Raw genomic sequence first — 20,650 nt, 5'->3', positions numbered from 1 at the left:
AACTGTATTCAAAAATCTCTTCTCTTCTGTGCCAGTCTCCTACGCTGCTGAAGTAGTAAATACTGTTAATGAAATAGCTTTTAATGGAGGCATCAGAGAGCTCTCAGAATTTATCAAAAATATCTTTACAACGAAAGTGTTATGGGTTTGGAATGACCTGAGGGTGAGAAATTAATGACAGAATTTTCATTTTTGGGTGAACTAACCCTTTAAAAGAAAAAAAAGAAAACAGAAAAATCTGGGTTACATTGAGACAGTCTTCCAATGGATGTCCGTAAATGTTTAAAATACTTACTATTTCAATAGTATTGACACAAAATGTAAACAATTTTCTTTAACTATTTGTAAAATATTAATTTAGAATTTTTTTTTTTAAGGACTGTTGAATCAAATTTAGATTGTCTGATTTATTTACCATTGATTTCTTTTTCTGTCTCAGATGATGTGTGTGACTTAAAAGTGGAGCGGCCGGGTATAGGCAGTGAAATGACGGCCAAAGAGCGAGGTTCGCTGGAGGAGAACGAGGAGAGAGACCTGGAGGAAGTGGAGGCCGGAAATGGAGAGAAGGGGCAGGAGGATGAGCAAGAGAAGAAGGAGGTGAAAGAGGATACGCTGGACCAGGAGGAGGGGGACCCAGAGGAACGAAGAGATGAAGATGAGGAAGATGAACTGGAGGTGCTGAGGTCGCAGGTGGTGCAGCTGCTTCTGGAGCTGGAGGAGACCAGAGAGGTGTCGCAACGACACGAGGAGAGCTACAACGAGCTTCAGGGTGCGTATGCTAATAATAGACATCATCACCGGGAGTACCCTCTGAGCATGCTCAGCTGCCATTGACCACCTGTTTCTCGAGTCATGTCTTCACACAAACATTCATGGCTTGTTGATATTGTCAGATGCCAGTAATAAGTTACTAATTACTCATTTCCAATGTCCCTCTAGAGATTTCCCTCATCTTTTAATGCCATTCTTTGGCTTTGTAGGTCTTTTGGAGGAAGAGCGACTGGCAAGTGCCCACCAGGCTGAGAGCTTTACGAGACAGATCCAAAGACTTCAAGGTGAACAGAAACACACTTAGAAGCAGAAACAAAAGTCTCTAAAGAGTCACGAGCACACACACACAATACATCATGGCATTATCCCTGGATAACTTTTGATTCGCTATACGTTCACGTTTTTTTTCATTATATGCACTTACGTGCCGATTGCCAAACGATCTGCAAATCCAGCGTCGAACTGGGCCTTGTTTATAAAACATTCCTCACCGAAGTTCTAGGAAGCTGAACAAGATTACCTTTTCCTCACAACCAAAAACACACTTCTTTATAGACTAAAAACAAAATGACAGCACTGCCGAGTCGATGGCTTCAGTAACGCGAATGAAGCTTGTCGACGGGTCAGTGTGCTCTTGTTCTCGCACACGCTCATCCGGGAGAAGTGCTCATACGAGGTTTTCCATCCTTTATGATGCAAAACTGGATCATACTCCAATTTTTTTTTACTAAAGGAGTGTATTTGGATCAGAAATGTGACCCTGGACCACAAAACCAGTTATGAGTCGCACAGATATATTTGTGGCAATTGTCAACAATACGTTGTATTGGTCAAAATTATCGATTTTTCTTTAATGCCAAAAATTATTTGGATATTAAGTAAATGTCATGTTCCATGAAGATGTTTACTACTGTAAATATATCAGACATGTATTTTGAGTAGTAATATGCATTGCTAAGGACTTCATTTGGACAACTTTAAAGGCATTTTCTCAATATTTTTTTTTTTTTTTTTTTTTTTGCACCCTAAGATTCCAGATTTTCAAATAGTTGTATATCTGCTAAATATTGTCCTGTCCTAACAATCAATGGAAGCTTATTTATTTAGCTTTCATATGTTGTATGTTTTATAAATAATTTAATTATTTAAATTATAATCTTTTTTATAACTTTGACCATGTTTAGCATGAAAATAATAAGTCAGAATGCTTGACATAACATTAGACATCCCCTTTAAACGCAGTGCTAATGAATACACTAATAACTGCAGTCAATGATAAATTAAATACAATTAAAGGGGGGGTGAAATGCTGTTTCATGCATACTGATCTTTTTACACTGTTAAAGACTTGGAATCCCATACTAAACATAGACAAAGTTTCAAAAGTTAAGGTGGACGTTTGATGGGAGTATTTCTTTGTCAAAAATACTACTTCCGGTTAGTCATAAGTTTCGGCAAGTTTTTTGAGATCATGCGTCCCCTTTGACGTTAATGGGGGCGGAATTTCCTTGTATGGGCCTTACGGACAATTCTACCGGAAGCGCGTGAGAGAGAGAGAGGGAGAGAGAGGGAGAGAGCGAAAGCAACAGCCTACGCCCATCAAATCGCTGGCTTGTAGGATGCTGGACAGGTGATGTGCACATAACAATGTCACCAAAAAAGTGCGTTTTTGGTTGCCAGACCAAGACAGTCCTGCACAGATTCCCCAAAACCCCGCGGTAAGGCAACAGTGGATGTAATTTGCTTTTCCGGATCAGCAACTGAGTTGCGCGAATGTTTATATCTGTTCGCTGCATTTCGGTGCCGACTGTTTCATAAACAAGGCCCAGCTCGACGCCGGATTTTCCCAATCGCCTAATGCTGAATGATGGAGCAGTCCCAACGTTAGAAGGGTGAGTGAGACTGCTTCAAATGTCTGTGTTTTTTTTAGTCCGCTTACTGTCTACACAAACCACGCGTAAACACACAAACACACGTGCACAACTGCACTTCCCACATGTACACCTTCAAAGACAAAAATACGACGATATAATTCAAGTATAAATATGTAAATAACACAAGCCGCTAAGCATATTATATAGTTAGTGTATAACTTGTAACTTACCACATACAGACGTCCTGCTCTAGTCGTTTTTGCTGCTGCTCCTGTTCAACTGCAGCCTCTGGGTCTGATTCCGGATCATAGATGTATGGCTGTATCTGATTAAAAGCCATATTTTTATTTTGAATAAAGTTTTTTTCCCGCTGTTAGGGATGAGACAGCTTTACGACGCACTCGACTCAACACACAGCGCGCTGCTGCACACGTCATTATTTAGCTCCGCTCACACGACACGCCCCCACCCGCTCGGCTTTTTTCGGAAAGACTCGGAACAGCGCATCTTTCTTATATAATTATTAAAAAAATAAAGACTTTTCGGAGATATGCAGGATGCAATGCTACTCTATAGGTACTCAAGATTGACATGACACTGACTGAAACTGAGTGTTTCACCCCCCCTTTAACTTCAAATATGGCAGATAATAACATTAGTTTTTTCTCAGTCATTACATTATTGTGTAATTTTTATCATTTAATTCGTTTCATTTATTATATTAAATTTTTTGATGCAGAAATTATAATTTGACATGACGCTAAATTTGACAATGTTGCAAACTGTATAGTGTTTTCCAAACTTTTTTCAATAGTAGCTGACAGTATGCAGTACATACTATGCATAATGCAGTAAGCTTGCATCATATTTTGAATGTAGCCAATGTATCTTTCTTCCAATACAACTTCATTAATGCTTTCAAATTGATAGTTTCAACTAAGTTGATTACTCAGTCTCTGCAAGCCACATTCAAACACTTTCACAAGGCTTTCTTATATTCAAACTCGATTTTATCTGTGAGCATCTATATTCAGTCAGGTCCTTCAAGCATGATGTCATTTCCTATGGCACTGACACCCTTTTCCCATTCGTTTGGTCGACTGTTACTTGGGGTGTGAGTGTTTGAGCTGAGGAGAGATGGGAGAAGCAGATGTGATGTAGATGTTGTTTGCTTCCCCACTGACTCACGTTCACTCTCTCAGCCACTGTGCTGTAATTAAATTAAATGAACCGTGAGGAGGCAAAGTAAACCAGCATTTGCAGAAGCGCACAGGCTATGCTATGGTACCGTCATGAGTAATGGAATCACAGATATGAATAACACAACAAACCACGGCCAGAATCAGATTCACACACTGTGTAACGGAGAACAGTTTCTTTACTTTCCATATTCACGCTTTGCAATAACTGACTGATTATAATTTTCCAAAAAAAAGCCCCTGAAGACTCAAAATCATACTTTGTATGGTTAGTTTGAGAGGTTTTTGCTACTCAACAACAGTGATTGCTGTAATGAGACATCTTTTTTATTTTTATTTTATTTTTTTACTTCAGATGTCCTTGGTTTCCAGTAAAATGACTGTTTATAGACTTCAAATAGTATTGCTGCCCCTAAGTGTCATATATAAATGTTACATTGATTTTATTAGTTGACAGCTCACACATAGTAGGAGTGTTGTGCTAATTACGATTATTTATGCAGTATATACTATCTATGCTGTGCATCCATATTATCTGTGTACACTTAATATCTAGATGACCCACAATGCTAAGTTTTTGAATTAGCTTTCATTTTTATATTTTTAATTATATGTATATTATATTTTAAATGTTTTTTTTCCACATTTTTCAAATTTAGCTTTAAGTTATTTTAGTTTTATTATTTTTTATTTTTATTTTATTACTTAAACATAATTATTTTAGTTAGTTGCCAAGGCCACATTTCTTTCCATAAAATATTTACATTTTATTTGATTTCAGCTTTATTTAAATTATACATCTTTAATAGTTTTAGATTTAGATAACAATAAAAACACTGCAGGACTTAAAGATAGTTTTGCACAAATGTGCATTAGAAATAATTTGTTAATTTGATGATGATAATTTGATCTATTTCCAAGATAATAAGTGGGCACCACATGCTGAAATAAACATGCAATGTGGGGATGCTATGTGACAACAATGTAGCATGCTACTGTTGGAAATGTTGCATACTGTTTCACATACTATTTAAAACAACACTAGACAGTATAAAGCTTCATTAGGTTAAACAAGTTTTCTGAGATATTCATTCATACACAAATAATTAAAACGATGGTGCCCAAATCTGTTTATCATATCCATTATTATTTTTAAGAATATCTCACTTACCCAGTAGCACACTTCTAAGTACCTTAGACTACCATGTTAATACCATGGCATATGAATATGGTTTTATTCAGTACTACATGTCATGGTGTTACCATATGACTCCAGCACTGCAGTCCTTTTTATAACCCAATTTTCATTAGAAAACTGTTGTTCTGTTTCTGACCCACAGCTCAGCTGCGCTCGGTGCAGGAGGAGCTGGACAGCCTTGAGGAGGAGAAGGCCAGCGAGCTGTGGGAGGCGCAGGAGGAGCTGCGTGTGGCCCAGGAGGAAGTGCAGGAGTTGCAGCAGGCGGCGGAGGAGGCGGCGGCCGAGCGGGAGAATGACATCGCCCTGTTGCAGGAGGAACTGTGCCGTCTGCGTGCCGAGTTGGAGCGTCTGCGTGGCACCACGCAGGAGTACGAGCTGGAGCTGACCACGCTGCGGGCCGAAATCAGCATGAAGAACCAGTGCAAGGAAGAGCGGGACAGAGCAGGAGGAGAAGGTCTGATTCCCACCACACTACAGGCTCAAACTATGGGGATATCCTTAAACAGACTAGTTTGTACCAGCTTCAAGCATAGTTGATAATCGTTAGCACTGGTCTGGCTGGTGGATCAGACTGGTCTGCAGCAGGTATGTGACAGTGAGGAAATTTTGATAGTGTGGCCGTGAATGAGCGTCAGTGCAGTTGCGAATGAACGACAGTGCAGCTGTGCGCATTGTACTTTCGGTTTAGAATTAGTTGCTTGAATAGTGGGTTCATTAGACTATTATTCTTAATGAAAACACAACAACAAAACAGTACAATAACAAACTTAAATAGATGCTTTTACATTTCACTTCCGAATCTTTCACCATCATCTTGTCAGTCCCTTATGATAAATGAAATCTGACTCTAAAGGAAAGCTGATGTGCTGTGACTCCCGTTCGTCTCGCTGTATTGAGTAGACACGTTCAGTTTTAATGGTCTGTTCTCTAACTGAACTAAATGATTTTATTACTAGCTTACTAAACTATTACTAACAAAAAAAATGACGGTGGGAAAGTGATATAACCGGTGTTGTGCCTGAACATTGGTAACACAGACTATCGCAGCAATATTCCATAAAAAAATGATTTTCTTAAATTTAACCCATTTTAATTTTATGTGACTTTAATACCCATTCACACCGAGGATGACAAATATAACGGTAACGATAAAGATAGGGTTTTAAAATCCACACCGCATTATAATAAACAGAACATAATTGTACGTTGGTGTGGAAGTTGATACAGTTATAGATATTCTTTATAGTTATCGTTCTTGGTGTGAACTGGTCTTTAGTTAGAGACTCCAGCATAATGCGCAGCGGACCAACATCCAAAACACAACCTGGTTGTTTTCATTAGTTATCAACATGAAGTGTCCTTACCATCCTTGCCTATTTATTATCTGTATTAAATAATACACTACAGCTGTGAAAGTAATTCCCTCATATGGAACTCAATACACTTTTAAAAACTGCAGTAATATAGGAGTAAATGACCTCTAATGAGCAGTGAGATACAATATCACAGCACACCCTCACACCTCGTCCAAAACTACTTTCTGCAGTTGGCAGGACAGGCCAGTTTCTCCATGAGGGTGTGCTTGTGAGATCTGCTGGCTGTGTGCTTTGGCACAATCTTGTCCCATATGTTTGTTTGGATGTGCTCAAATGCAATAGCTAAGAAGAGTGAAATACTGTGGATGCAAATTAAAATAAAGCTAAAATAAAAAGTTAAAATGCAAAAAGGTTTATGTGAGGATTATGTGCTAATATCATTAGCTCATTCCAATATAAACATATTAGAAGGCAGACTTTTTTTTTTTTTACTATTCTTTTGTTTTTATATTGAATAATATACTTCACCATAGAAAAACAAATGTATGTTTTGGTTTTTTGTGTGTACACATCTTTGATTTTGGGGCATAATCCATCCAGTCCACACACATGCACATATTCTGTTCTCACAAATCTATGGAGTCACTTTTTCCAGACCTCATCTGTGTTTTTGTGTGTTAGCCAGCTGAGATTTCTTCAGCAAGACTTTTCTTTATATCACATAACCTCATTGCACCTTTATAAATGGCAGATGCTGATGGCGAATAAACCCTTTAGGGCGATACAGACAATTTATCTTTTTTCTTATTTAAGAAAAATCTTATTTAAGTTTTTGTCCCCATTTCCTGATGTAACAGTGCTTTGATATTACCCAGTATGCATTGCCACTGACAAATGTGATTGTATTACAGGTTCTTTCAAGGTCTGCGTCTCTGTTTGACATTCTGACAGAGTGCAGGACCTCCGCGGAGCCCCATTTGTCTGGTGTTGATGTCTTTCTCTGCTTCTAAGGGCGCCGGGGCTGCTTTCTGCTCCCTGGATGCTGTTAGAGGTTTACTATATTAAGATCTGAAATAAAAACAACATACCAGTGATTGCTGTTGGGGCCGTGGGGTTAGACGCGCTGAACGCAAAACTGTGTTGATCGCGACCACATCAGAGCCTTTGATTGAGGCATTCATGTTAACTCTGATCTGGGGTCAGATGCAGCAGAGGGGAAGTTGTTTATCAGGGCATGCGCTTCTGATGGTTATTTGCACCACGTATACACTCATGCCTGGCAGAGACAGAGTGCAGATGTGTGTGAGTTGTTTTTGCAAGTGAGATTCCTTCTAGATTAGAGGCTATGTTATCAGGGGTTGAACGTTGCACCATGGGGGATGTGCAAGGCAAACATGACTCCTGATTGACAGGTCAGACTGCCGCAGAGGAAGAAGAGTGGAATGGGTTGTTTCCATGGAGACTAGTTACAGGGTTTGGTGTGCATTTACAGCTGTCTGGTCAAATGTTTAATACTTTCTTGCTATAGACATGTAGCCTTCATATTGCTTGCAGTTTGGCACTTAGGACAGTCAAGTCAAGTCACTTATTTATATAGCACTTTATACAGTACAGATTGTTTCAAAGCAGTTTTACATTGATAACAGGAAAATTATACATTGCGGTTTGTTTTCAGTGTTGATTCAATTCCGTTGTAAAGATAATGAATTATAGTTCATTTCATTTATAATAATGGGTATGTTCCAAGTGTCATGCAAGTTTTAATGTGGTGTGTGCTGCATGTATACTGGGTAAATTAACCATTTTTATGCATAGAATATTTAAGTTTAAACAGAAGCAATATCAATCATATGTTACATCCTAATCTGCCTTATGAATGGGAGTAAGTGTAACTCCCATTATGGTGAATAAATCATATTGAAATCTACATTTCTAAATGAAAGAGCCAATTGTTGATTAGGAAAGTAATCGCATCACTGCAGCTGCCGTTAGAAGCTCTGGGTGCTATAGAACAGGCCGTGTTCTGAGACACACGTCTAGGACTGAATTAGCTTTGTCCAGTTTTTGTCATGATTCGAGCATTTAGAAACACAATGTATGAGGCAGTTGTTGTCAGATTTCATTGGTGATTTCAAATATAAAAATGTAATCTAAAGCTTGGCGAACAGTTTTGGAGAATGGGATGTTTCCCTTTTGTCTAAATAACTTTTCTTAAAGGCAAAAAAAAAAGCCAAAAATGAAAATTCTGTCATCAATTACGCAACAGTTTTTCCAAACCTGTATGAATTTCTTTCTTCTGCTGAACACAAAGGAAGATATTTCGAAGAATTTTTATAACCAAGCAGATCTCGGCAGCCATTGACTCCCATAATATGTTTTCCTTCTTCCAAATATCTTCCCTTGTGTTCAGCAGAACAAAGAAATGTATACAGGTTTGGAACAACTTGAGCTTGACTAATTGATGACAGATTTTTTTTTAAATTTTTGGGTGAACTGTCCCTTTAAAGGGATGCACTGCATGGAATACTGTATCCCACAATGCAATGCACCCAGCCTTCCATTTTAAGTGAAAGCAATATCAATCATATGCTGCGTCCCAATTTGCCTACTTATACTCTTGTAGCCAGCAGCCATATCACCCTGTAGCCCAAGACTGGTTTCCCACTGAAGCTAAGCAGGGCTGAGCCTGGTCAGTACCTGGATGGGAGACCAACTGGGAAAACCAGGTAGCTGCTGGTAGTGGTGTTAGTGAGGCCAGCAGGGGGCGCTCACCCTGTGGTCTGTGTGGGTCCTAACACCCCAGTATAGTGAGGGGGACACTATACTGTCAAAGAGCACCGTCCTTTGGATGAGACGTTAAACTGAGGTCCCGACTCTCTGTGTTCGTTAAAAATCCCAGGATGTCCTTCGATAAAGAGTAGGGGTGTAACCACGGCATCCTGGCCTAATTTGCCCATTGGCCCCTGTCCATCATGGCCTCCTAATAATCCCCCTCTCCTGATTGGCTTAATCACTTGGTCTCCTCTCCACCAATCAGCTGGTGTGTGGTGAGCGTTCTGGCGCAATATGGCTGCCGTCGCATCATCCAAGTGGATGATGCACATTGGTGGTGGTTGAGGAGATTCCCCCCTCTATATAAAGCGCTTTGAGTGCCTAGAAAAGCGCTATATAAATGTAACAAATTATTATTATTATTAAAAGTATGTTCTCTTTTTGTGAAGAAAAAGGTACATACTTTTGAGTGTGTAGCAGAAAAGTAGACAAGCTTTGGGACATACTATCACATAATAAAATAACATCTCAAACGGTTGCTCTGTCACTTAGTTACACACATCCTGTCAGCATTAACTGGCCTGTCAATCATCTTGTCACAGTTAACATCCTCTAAATTTCATTTAATTTAATTTCCTACCATATCAGAGAGAAATGCAGGAGCACATTGATCTACCAGTCACGAGTGTTTCATGCAGAGACTGTCCCTATATTATTAATATTAATGCATAATGATACTTTTAAAAGTTAATGGCCAAACGATCTTTATCAAAGTTCATGTTGTTGCAGATGAAATATAAAACGCATAACATTCAATAAATGTTTATCAGGTTAAATGGTGATTTATTAGCCACTCAAACCTTTATCTAAACCTCTCTACTTGACCGTCAGTCGTGCACTTTAGCAATATTAGCCTTTATAATTTGTATGGATACACACTTCGAAAATCTACCGGAAATAGTCGTCCATCCGAGGACTTTTGACATACTCTTTTAAACATACTATGCTTTGGGACACACTTATTGCAATCTCACATACTATTTAGGATGGACATGATGGACATATTACAGTTTTTATACTGTGCAGTATGCTGTACTCAGTATTATGTTCAGGACATTGCCTATGACTAAATTCAGAATAGCATACTTACTAGCATACTGCTGTTTTAATAATTGCTATTTGGTGAATATAGTAGATTTCTTGCATAAAAATGCATGATATTCACAGTCTACATACTGTACTGCATACAGCAAAAAGTAGTACAAGTAGTATTGTAGCATTTAATTTTGAACATACATTCAGGTTTGCAGAAATAGTAAGAGTAGTTGGCTATGCTAACATGCTAATATTCTGAATTCAGTGTTTTCCCCCATTCTACTTTAACATTTGTTCCTGTGTTGTGTTGTGATGGGACAGGTGACATGGATCAACTGATGGAGGAGTGTCGTTCCTTGAAAGATGAGTGTCAGATTCTGAAGAATGACAACAAGCAGCTCTCTGAGAAACTGGAGATGCTGGAGGAGCAGCGGGACAGGTGATTGGCCACATGGCCTGTCAGTCACACACAAACAAGACAAATCAGCCAATGAGCATCGCAAATGGTCTCTCTTAATAAGGCTGGAGTGACCGATGAAGCATTCAGCCATAATCTGTCTCAATGGACACTCTCACTGAAAACTATTTAGCAGCTATGAAAGTGTTTCACAGCAACATGAAGCATTAATGGCTGTGTATTTTATCTTATCCAAATAGTGAGATGAGCCACCAGTTGTCTTACAGCTTTGAAGACATCAAGATCTCATCTGACTTTATGAAACTAATGCTTCTGTAAATATGCCATTATGTTTTCTAAACTAGTGCTAGATATTTCAGCTCAAAAGAATAACTTGTCTCCAAAGTGAGAACAGCCAAATATAAACTATTTAAATATTCTGAAGGTTATTAATATATCATAAGGTGTCTGGGCAAACACATACATTTCTAATTTTCTAATTAATGGGATTTGTTTTATGTATTTATTATTTAATAATTGGACATTCATATGCTACATGTAAAGACTTTGTAAACACTGCTAGAGACTCGAGAGTGACTGAGAATTTTTTGAGATTTTGAATAAATAATTATGAAAATTATTTGATTGAGTACATACCCCCACATGCCCCCCCCCCCCACACACACACACATACACATACACACGCATACATTCACACTCAATCTTAAAATAATCTGAAAAGGTGCAGCAAGGAGCTCACAAGTTCAAGAACATTAGTGCTAAAAAAAGCCCCACCACTTGTACATCTATCTATAATAAATGTCCTGAACATTTCCTTTTCTCATTTCTATCTGGACAGCTCAGCTGATTCATACCTGGCCCTGAAAGCAGAGCAGAATGATAGCGAAAATGACACGGAAAATGATGGTGAGAAGGAGGGGAAGGCTGAAGGTTTTGTCAGCACGTTGGAGGTTGAAGGTGGAAAGTGGGTGGATGCTTATACCCAGAAGAACATCTCGTTTGAGGGCAAGCCTGTCACCCCGACGGGCAGGAGTGGAGGGTTCTCAGAGGTGTTTTCTCTCCGAGACCAACTGAAACTGGCCGAGGAGAGAGCATCACAAGTCCAGAGAGAAGTACGGCACATTCACTAGTGACAGACCGATATATAGGCTGATATTTTCAGATTACCATGCCCACTTGGCAAAATAACAGAAGTTTGAACTTTAGAGTGTGCATTTTCTATTTTAAACCTTTTTGTATATTTTTTAGTTAATGTTGTACGAAATAACTACATGTCAATTTTCAGTTTGCCGATGGATAAAATCAAGAATTGTGGTTTGTGAACATTTCCATGTTTTTTACTTTACTTTCTCATTGATTGGTATTATGAGACCTCCAACAAGAGGCATATTTAAATGTAAAAAAAAATTGTGTATATTATCAAAAGTATTGGGACATCCCTCCAAATCATTGAATTCAGGTGTTCAAATCAATTCACTAAAAAATCAAGCACTAGGCATGCAAACAATTCCACAAACATGTTCATTTGCATATGAAGGCAGATGTCCCAAAACTTTTGGCAATATAGTGTATATATAATTATATATAAAGTGTCCAACAAGAGAAATTTAAATTATATATATATATATATTAGGGCCGGGACTTTAACGCGTTAATTAAGATTAATTAATTACGTGACTTTAACGTGTTAATTAATTACGCAAAAAAATTAAAAATTTAACCGCATTTATTTTTGCACCGCGGAACGTTTTTCAATGAATCAGTTTCGACGGACCGATTATACTGGAACACCAACTAGCGCTCCGGAGTCAAGACAACAACAAACCTTGGGTGCGTCTCAATCAGCTCCCTAGTTCAGTAGTCAGGGCACTGATCAGGGAGTCAGCCCATTGACTTATGTCTTGATCAGTGCCCCGACTAGGGAACTAGGGAGCTGATTGAGACGCAGGGCATGAGTGAACATGAACAAAGAAGCTGATGAGACTGCTTTGCTTGGCCCCGTGGATGGGAAATTTTGTTTTAAAAAACGAAAGAATGGAAGCGTCGTCAAGAGCAGGGTTGTGTGCAAGCTATACAACAAGGAATTTGCGTATCACCGCAGTACATCGAGCCTCAAATATCACAAATATGCTTTTGCTACACTTAATGGGAAACACTGCGCTGGTCTGCTGGACTGAAATAAATAAACAATATTTTGTTGATTAAGCTTATGTATTCAGTCATTATTCAATGATATACTAAAAATACATGTGAAAAATTACTTCTCATTGTTCTCAGGTTAAATATTTATATGCGATTAAAATGCGATTAATTTCGATTAATTAATTACAAAGCCTCTAATTAATTAGATTAATTTTTTTAATCGAGTCCCGGCCCTAATATATATATATATATATATATATATATATATATATATATATATATATATATATATATATATATATATCTATCTATCTATCTATCTATCTATCTATCTATCTATCTATCTATCTATCTATATATATATATATATATATATATATATATATATATAATTTGTGATATTGTATAATATAAAAAATGATTTAAAAGCATTCTCCACTCACAGTATTGGGTAAATTTAGTCATGTCAGTTTGAAAATAAACCCATCTGCCACATTATTAATACAACTTCTGAGCCATATTAATACTAGTGCAATACCTTATTATTTTTCCTTCAGCATTGCCTTGCAGGAAATATTGCTGAATATATCCTGACATTGTAACAAGGAAATTTCGATCCTTCTGTCCACTATTGAATATTGAAATGATTAAACAAAGGTTTTTAATTGACTTCTTTCTGCCACACAAGTTAAAAACTCTCCCTTGTTAATGCATCTATTTACTTTTCCTGTATTGTGTTATTTCTCTATATTTCCCCTTCTTTCAGTGTGAGGGCCTAAAAGGAGAGCTCATGGAACTGCAGGGGCTGTACGAGAGCAGCCAGAGGGAGAGGGCGGAGCTAGAGGCGGAGCTGCAGCGCTGTAGGGCGGAGTTTGATCGGCTGGCTGGTAGGAAGGCTCAGGTGAGGGGTCATAAAGGGGCGTCAGTCGTAATACACTACTTTTTTTCCAAATCCACAACAGCCATCAATCAGACAGAGGTTTTGGAATGTGTGGACTTCCTTGGAGTAAAAAATGTGACCTCAAATAAATCACTGTACTGTACACATGCTGAAAACAAACAGACATTACTCACACAGCAAGTAGGGCGAGATATTATCAACAGAATGACACCATGACTCCATCGACCTACATGTTTGTCAGCGTTTGAAAATGCTCTGTACATGACTAACGTTTTGCATGTGGGGTCAACCACCCCTAAAGTGACCATCTGTCCAACAGCAGTACCTGTCTTTCAAAGCGCATCCTGTCTAACTAAACCACTCGGTCGAGTGTGTATGTTTCACTTTGGGTTGCTTTTTGCCCTGTCACACACATTGATTCTGGGCTATGTGTGTGTTTTCACATCTTGTGTTTGTCAAACCTCTAGCAGCTAATGTGTTTTGCTAGTTTTGTTGATCCACTGCAACATATCAAGCTTTTGTGTGTGTACAATGTGCACTGACATAGAGGTCTTTCTAACCCCTGTACTGTCTAACAACAAGGTCTTAGAATACGTTTTTCCAAGCCACAGAAATCCTAATTAATTAAGGTTTTTTCCTATCAAAGAGTCTGTCCAGTCTGAGTACCGTGTCCCATGTCAATCATCCGTCCTCCATAGTTGTACTTTAATTGTGTGATTAGCCCCTCACTCACACTGTTCTGCCGCCTTCAAACGGAGCTCTGTCAACAGATCTGTAACATGTCAGCGAATATATCAGAAAAAAGTAAAGCGTTACACAAGAAAAAAAAAATCACATTTAGTTTAATAATTCTGAAAAATCACTTTGTTTTATATAAGTGTGGGGTTGGTAATATATATATATATATATATATATATATATATATATATATATATATATATATATATATATGGTGAGACTTCTTAAAAAAAACAATATATATATATATATATATATATATATATATAATATATATATATATATATATATATTATTATTATTATTATTTTTTTTTTAAAGAAGTCTCACCAACTCACCAAGAATAAACTCACCAAGACTGATTCATTTGATTAAAATACAGTAAAAAACTGTAATATTGTGAAATATAACTACAAATTAAAATATTTATAGTTGAATATCTTTTAAAATGTAATTTATTCTTGTGATCAAAGCTGCAAATTTTTTAGTGTCACATCAGAAATCATTCTAATATTTGCTGCTCATGAAACATTATTATCAATGTTTTAATCAAATAAATGCAGTCAGAGACTTCTTTTAAAAACATAAAAAATATTACAGATCTGAAACTTTTGAACAGCAGTGTATGTTAATTATTTCATTGCTAAATTTGTAGTTTAAAAACAATGAAAGAGATCTATCAGAAAAGTCGCTGTTGCTGTGGAAACAAAAATTCTGAAAATTTGCAACCACACCCACTACCCATTAAGCATTGTGAAAGACATTCTCTGAAAGGTCAGTCTTCCTTCATTCTCAAATTATATCAATATTTACACATATTTTGAAATGTTTTTTAAAATATTTTCCAAGGAAATAGGCTTTTTATATACTTAATGACCAAAAGTCAGTAGTTTGAAATGGACATTTCAGCAATTGAAAATATAGCTATACTACAAATGTGTATAATTTGTTCTGCTGGACAACTGAGAAGCATCTTGTGCCTGAAGAACTGGTTTATCAGATGCGAACACAACATCCTGAACAGCAAACTGACTTCAGGTACCCAATTAAACTAATTTAATTACCAAAAAAAAGAAAAAGTTTTTGCTTTAAGTTTTTGGCTATGAAAACTTTACATTTGGTTTTGGATTTATTCCCTCTAAAAGAGTAAACACATTCATGCACCTTTATCTTTTTCTTGAGTTTTGAGTTTTGTATTGGTTACTTTTTTTTGGACCTGTTCTTTACTTTGTGAAAACACGCACAGTGCAAGAATATGCGGAAAAAGAACAACACTTTCTCTCAGCTTCTCTTTACAAACTGAAGGATGAATCCAACTTTTTTTCTGTGGTGTTTAGCAACATATCCCAGATACTGTTGACAGATTTAACCCAGTACATTGGTTTAATAGAGTGGGCTGGCTGTGCAGTGTGGGCAAGGATCTTTAAATGCCAAGATGGCGGCCTTGGCTCTGTGTTCATCAGCCGGAGGGTCAGAACGAGCACAAGGTTTCCATTTTGTGTTTAACCATCTTTGCTGTGTATCTAATCTCGGTGTATTTTCCTGTCTCCCTGCTCCCCCGTGGTCCTTCATTGCTTCGTTCTGTTGCTTTCTGACCACTAAACACCTACATAAACATACCATAAACACCCATATGCTCACAACGCACACTGCACTGTATCAAATTCCAAACAAATTTGATGATTCTTGATAAACTGCTGCCATCTATCTATCTATCTATCTATCTATCTATCTATCTATCTATCTATCTATCTATCTATCTATCTATCTATCTATCTATCTATCTATCTATCTATCTATCTATCGATCGTCTGTCTGTTTTTTTTCTCCCTTTCATCCTCACTCTTTCATTCTTTCTCTCTATACAACTTTTTTAATTTTATTATTTTCCATGTTTTGTTTACCTGTAATTTCACATGTGCACAAACCTCCCATGTGTGATCATTTCCTTATTTTGAGTGTGTCATTTTTTTCTTTTGTTTCTCTCACCACCTCTTCCTCCTCTTCCTCTCTCCATCCCTGCACCCCCTGTGTTTTTCCTCAGAGCTCCACTCCTTCGTCTGAGTGCCCTATTCTCTCCATACCCTTCATAGGAATGGTTGTAATAATGGGCCTGATATGGTGCTGCTGGAAGGAGCTCTTGTCCTAAAGGGGGAAAGGTATGGCTTTGCCTTTTCATTCTCTAAGAGTCCAGAGACGAGCCATTTTGTCCCTCCTGTACTGTGAAACTCATCTTTATCCTGGTCAAATATCACTTTTTATAAGCCCTAATGAATGGTCATAACTGTCGTGCTAACAAGCCTGTTTGCCCATTGGACACAGTGCCGGATTCTTTACGAGGGCCTTTTATGGATGTGCACATTGTTTCACAACCGTAGTTTTCCATTTAACTAGTCTGAAAGGACAACTCACTCCTAAATGGACATGTAAATCTTAACTTCGCAAATTTTCATTAGCATGTATTAGCCATAGACTTTTAATTTAAGTGTTTCTTAAAAAATAGAGCAATTCCTGTCAACACATCTTTACTTGACAGAATATTTTATCATTTAGTTCCTGACTGAAAACAGGTTTAAAACCTCCTTAAACTAAACATTTAAAGCTCTCTTTAGAGTAAAGGATGTTAAAAATGGGTAAGTTCGTTGAGCAAAATGAATCCTGTATGAAGAAAAATGGACTCAAAGGAAGTTGTCTAGTTTTCTTAGAACATCTCCTGTGTTTTGTAGTAGAGCAGCATTTTTGCATTCTAGACATACAGCTTTTCTCATGTTCTTCAGTCAGGATTTTTGGAATCATCAACAATCAGATCGCATGAAGTCATATTCAGACGTCCTCTGAGATTTCCAAACGTTATTATCCCAGCCAAACGCATGACACAACTCTGACTTCAACAGTTCTGCTGCCCAGCAGGACCGACTGAAGCCACACACATTTACACAGCTCTTTGATTCCACTGGACAGTCATGCGGTTTCCACTGCCAATTTCACAACGCCAGATGGAGAGAGAGTAATAGAGTATGTAAAAGAGAACGTGTGTGACAGTGATTGGAGTATTTACTGGGTCGTTGCTCTTGGCTTTGTATCTCTTCACATTTCTGGATGGGTATATTTAGCTCTCATATCCAGTGCTATAACAGAAGAGGACTGGGAATAAACAACAAGTCCTCAGAAGGTTCATTAAAACCAGAACAATTCTGTAGCCGCGGTCACTGAATTCTAGCCAGAGAAAAATTGGGTTCCGACTCTGGTTTGTGCAGTTCCATCGGCATATGTGAGTGTGACATTTGGTGAACGCCTAGATGAAAAATAAAATGTCAAGAACATTGAAGCCTGTTTGTTAGAAAGCATATATGGATTTTAAAGTTAAAGAAATTAGGAAGACAAAGATTTGAATTGTGATTTAAAATGTAATGTGTGTATATATATATATATATATATATATATATATATATATATTATGTATTATGTATGTATAAAAGTATAGTATAATTGTATATATTTTATATATACAATATAATAAAATTCCTTGTAAGTTTATATAATATATAATATAAAGTTAAGTTTTTCATTATATTGTTAAATGCACACTATGTATATATATATATATATATATATATATATATATATATATATATATATTTTTTTTAGATAATATACGCTATATATAGTGTATATAAATTATATATATAATAGTGTGTATTTAACACAATAATTTTATATATTTTGCAATTGTATATTTTATAATTTTGTATATAAAAATGTAACATTTATATCATTTTCATTAACCATAACCATTTTCAATAACCATTAAATGACCAAAATTTAAATTCTATACTATAATTATAATAATATGAACTAATTAAGAGCAATAAAGAATAGTTAACAATTTAAATATGACCTTTCTTGACCTTTACCCTCTGATGTCATTCTCTTCTTCTCATTGACCTCAGGATAATGACTGGAATCTGGTGATGGTTGTTGCTGTGGCAGCAGCAGCAGTTCTACTCATTCCCAGTTTCACCAGAGCTCTGGCCTGAGGGCTGGACAGGAAGTGACATCATCATCCCACTCCGCCCATGGTACACAACTCTATCGCCCTGACCACATTCAACCAACAATGGGAACTGAAAACCATTACTCACCTGGGTCATACAGGAACACTTGATGCTTTTTGATGTGCAATGTGATGCTGGTTGTTCGCCGTCTCAGCTGCTTTGCTCTGCTTTTGTAGACAGTTGTATCATTTTGACCAGTAGTGCTACAGACACTGATGGGTATTAAAAGGTCAGAATGGAGGAGCTTCTGATTGGTCTAGCTCCCGCTTTCCATTTCACAAGTTGTTTTCTTTCCTTAATGGACGCATTCAAAGGTCCTCTCGAAACAGTTTGCCTTATCACTTTTAGATAGAACATTTGCACAATTTACCTCCTTTTGGCTATCAAAAATAAGCAGATCTCTTGGGGACCGAAGAGGATGCCATTCTTCATCAACAGCGCGTTAGATGCCGAATATATTGCTTTGTGCTTCATTGCTTTTTGATTAGGTAGAAGCATGCAGTATTTATTTAATCTTCCTGGATCTTGCCATTTGTAATAATTACACACTGAAGTCTCAGTACTGTCAGAATAGTTTGTTGTGTTTAGGTTCAATAACTGAGAACTACTTTCATTTGTCCATGGCATGGTTTTTAACTCAAAAACTAGGTAAGTAACTGTACAATACTTCTCTATATGCTCATTTTTACTTTAATTTTAGTGAAAAAAGGAAGATTCCAGGTGAGTTAAGGTCTTTCCAATAGGTAAACATGCTTATTTTAAACTTTCCACAGATATTTTTGTATCTGAATTGTTTATTTAAAGACATGAAATGTATTGATTTTCTGAGTGTAGATTGCTAAATAATGCTAAAGACTGATAGATATTTTTATACAAGGGTTGACTAATCTCTACATGACACTAAAAGAACTCTGAAACGAGTGTAATGAACAAACACAGATCTACTGTAATGTTGCTTTGATGATTTAATCTGATGTTATTTAATCTTTTTTTGCATGTCATATATATATTTATATATATACAATCTCTTCTCTCCAAAGAAACTGAGGCAAAGTACAGCGTTGGAAAGTTATGACAGAAAGTATAAAATGTCACAAACAAGTGGTTCTCAACTGGACTGTTGGGTATGTTTTGTTGACAGCAGGGAAAAACAGCCGATGGTTAAAATTCTGTAGCAAAATAAAATCCAAATCTTATAACAAATGCTAAATAAGACCTTTAAAAATGTCGGTTGTCGTCTGTAAGTATACCCTAATCATGGTAATCATTTTAAATATTGTTGGGCCTATGCAGTATTTTTAACAAAAAAAATAAATAAACTATTTTAATAGTGTGTTTGGCCACACACTATGTAATGTAAAAACCAGTTGAGAACTACTGTCATAATGTCTTCTAGAAAACCATGACAAAGGTGTTTCTTACAATGCAATGCAATCTGTAGCATAAATCCATAGCATGAATTAATTATCTAGCTAATGAGTGCTAGGCTCAGAAACTTCCATACTGCCTTTCACCAACAAACAAAAAAAGTTACTACGATAAGAAATGTGTCTTACATTATGTTAACTAAAGACAAATGTGTACTTAAATGTAGCTTAGTAGATTAACATTACTGTAACTGAACTCATATCTATCATGTAAAGGTTCTGGTAATCGAATGCTTCGAGCCTTGAGGTACTATTATTATGAACAGAATCTATTACTTTATACTTACTGTATCTATTACTATATAATCGTTTCTGGTATACACACACAAGTTGTCTTCACCTGATGTCTTTTTGTGTCATTTTCATGAGCTCAAAGTGACTAAACAATACAATGGTAGACATTTTTGCTTCTCGACGGTTGACTAGCGTTGTGGCAGTGATCTTTGTAGTGTGGTTTTAAGGCTTGGCATTAGCTGTTGCCGAGTCTCAGTGTTTGGGAATATTTACAGTATCCCGGGTCATTCCAGTGGCGTTTTCTGCTATCTCATTGATAGACTCAGAAGTGGTAGCACAGCTGAATGTTCAATGTATCAATGGTCAGCTGACTTTCTATAAAACAGTGCATGCTACTCAGTGACTTGTCCTCGAAATAAACGTGCTATTGTCCTGCACTGCATTGGATAGTTTGTTACTTTGATGAAATGGAATATGAAAATGTGAACGAGTCAATTATGAGTCGGAGCG

General features: G+C 36.9%; 1 protein-coding gene and 1 pseudogene across 3 annotated transcripts in view; both read left to right on the top strand.

Moving 5' to 3' along the window:
* Window positions 1-19,732, top strand: part of ccdc136b (coiled-coil domain containing 136b) — a 37,831-nt gene extending 18,099 nt beyond the window's left edge. The window contains exons 3-10 of one of the 3 annotated variants that reach the window (XR_010899495.1): window positions 440-769; window positions 981-1,055; window positions 5,185-5,496; window positions 10,547-10,664; window positions 11,482-11,755; window positions 13,552-13,686; window positions 16,518-16,583; window positions 18,375-19,732. Coding sequence is in view for 2 of the 3 variants with exons in the window: in XM_067426860.1 (XP_067282961.1) it covers window positions 440-769; window positions 981-1,055; window positions 5,185-5,496; window positions 10,547-10,664; window positions 11,482-11,755; window positions 13,552-13,686; window positions 16,469-16,573 (1,349 nt within the window). In the remaining variant the exon portion in view is untranslated. Of the gene's footprint in view, window positions 1-439; window positions 770-980; window positions 1,056-5,184; window positions 5,497-10,546; window positions 10,665-11,481; window positions 11,756-13,551; window positions 13,687-16,468; window positions 16,584-18,374 lie in introns of all 3 variants that reach the window. The other 2 variants (XM_067426860.1, XM_067426861.1) reach the window with 2 other exon arrangements.
* Window positions 8,981-9,097, top strand: LOC137050141 (5S ribosomal RNA; annotated as a pseudogene).
* Window positions 19,733-20,650: the final 918 nt, after the last annotated feature.

This window comes from Pseudorasbora parva, chromosome 20, assembly GCF_024679245.1.
Source record: "Pseudorasbora parva isolate DD20220531a chromosome 20, ASM2467924v1, whole genome shotgun sequence".
NCBI lineage: Eukaryota > Metazoa > Chordata > Actinopteri > Cypriniformes > Gobionidae > Pseudorasbora > Pseudorasbora parva.
Note: the sequence above shows the minus strand (reverse complement) of the source record. Positions and strands in the feature narration are given on the sequence as shown.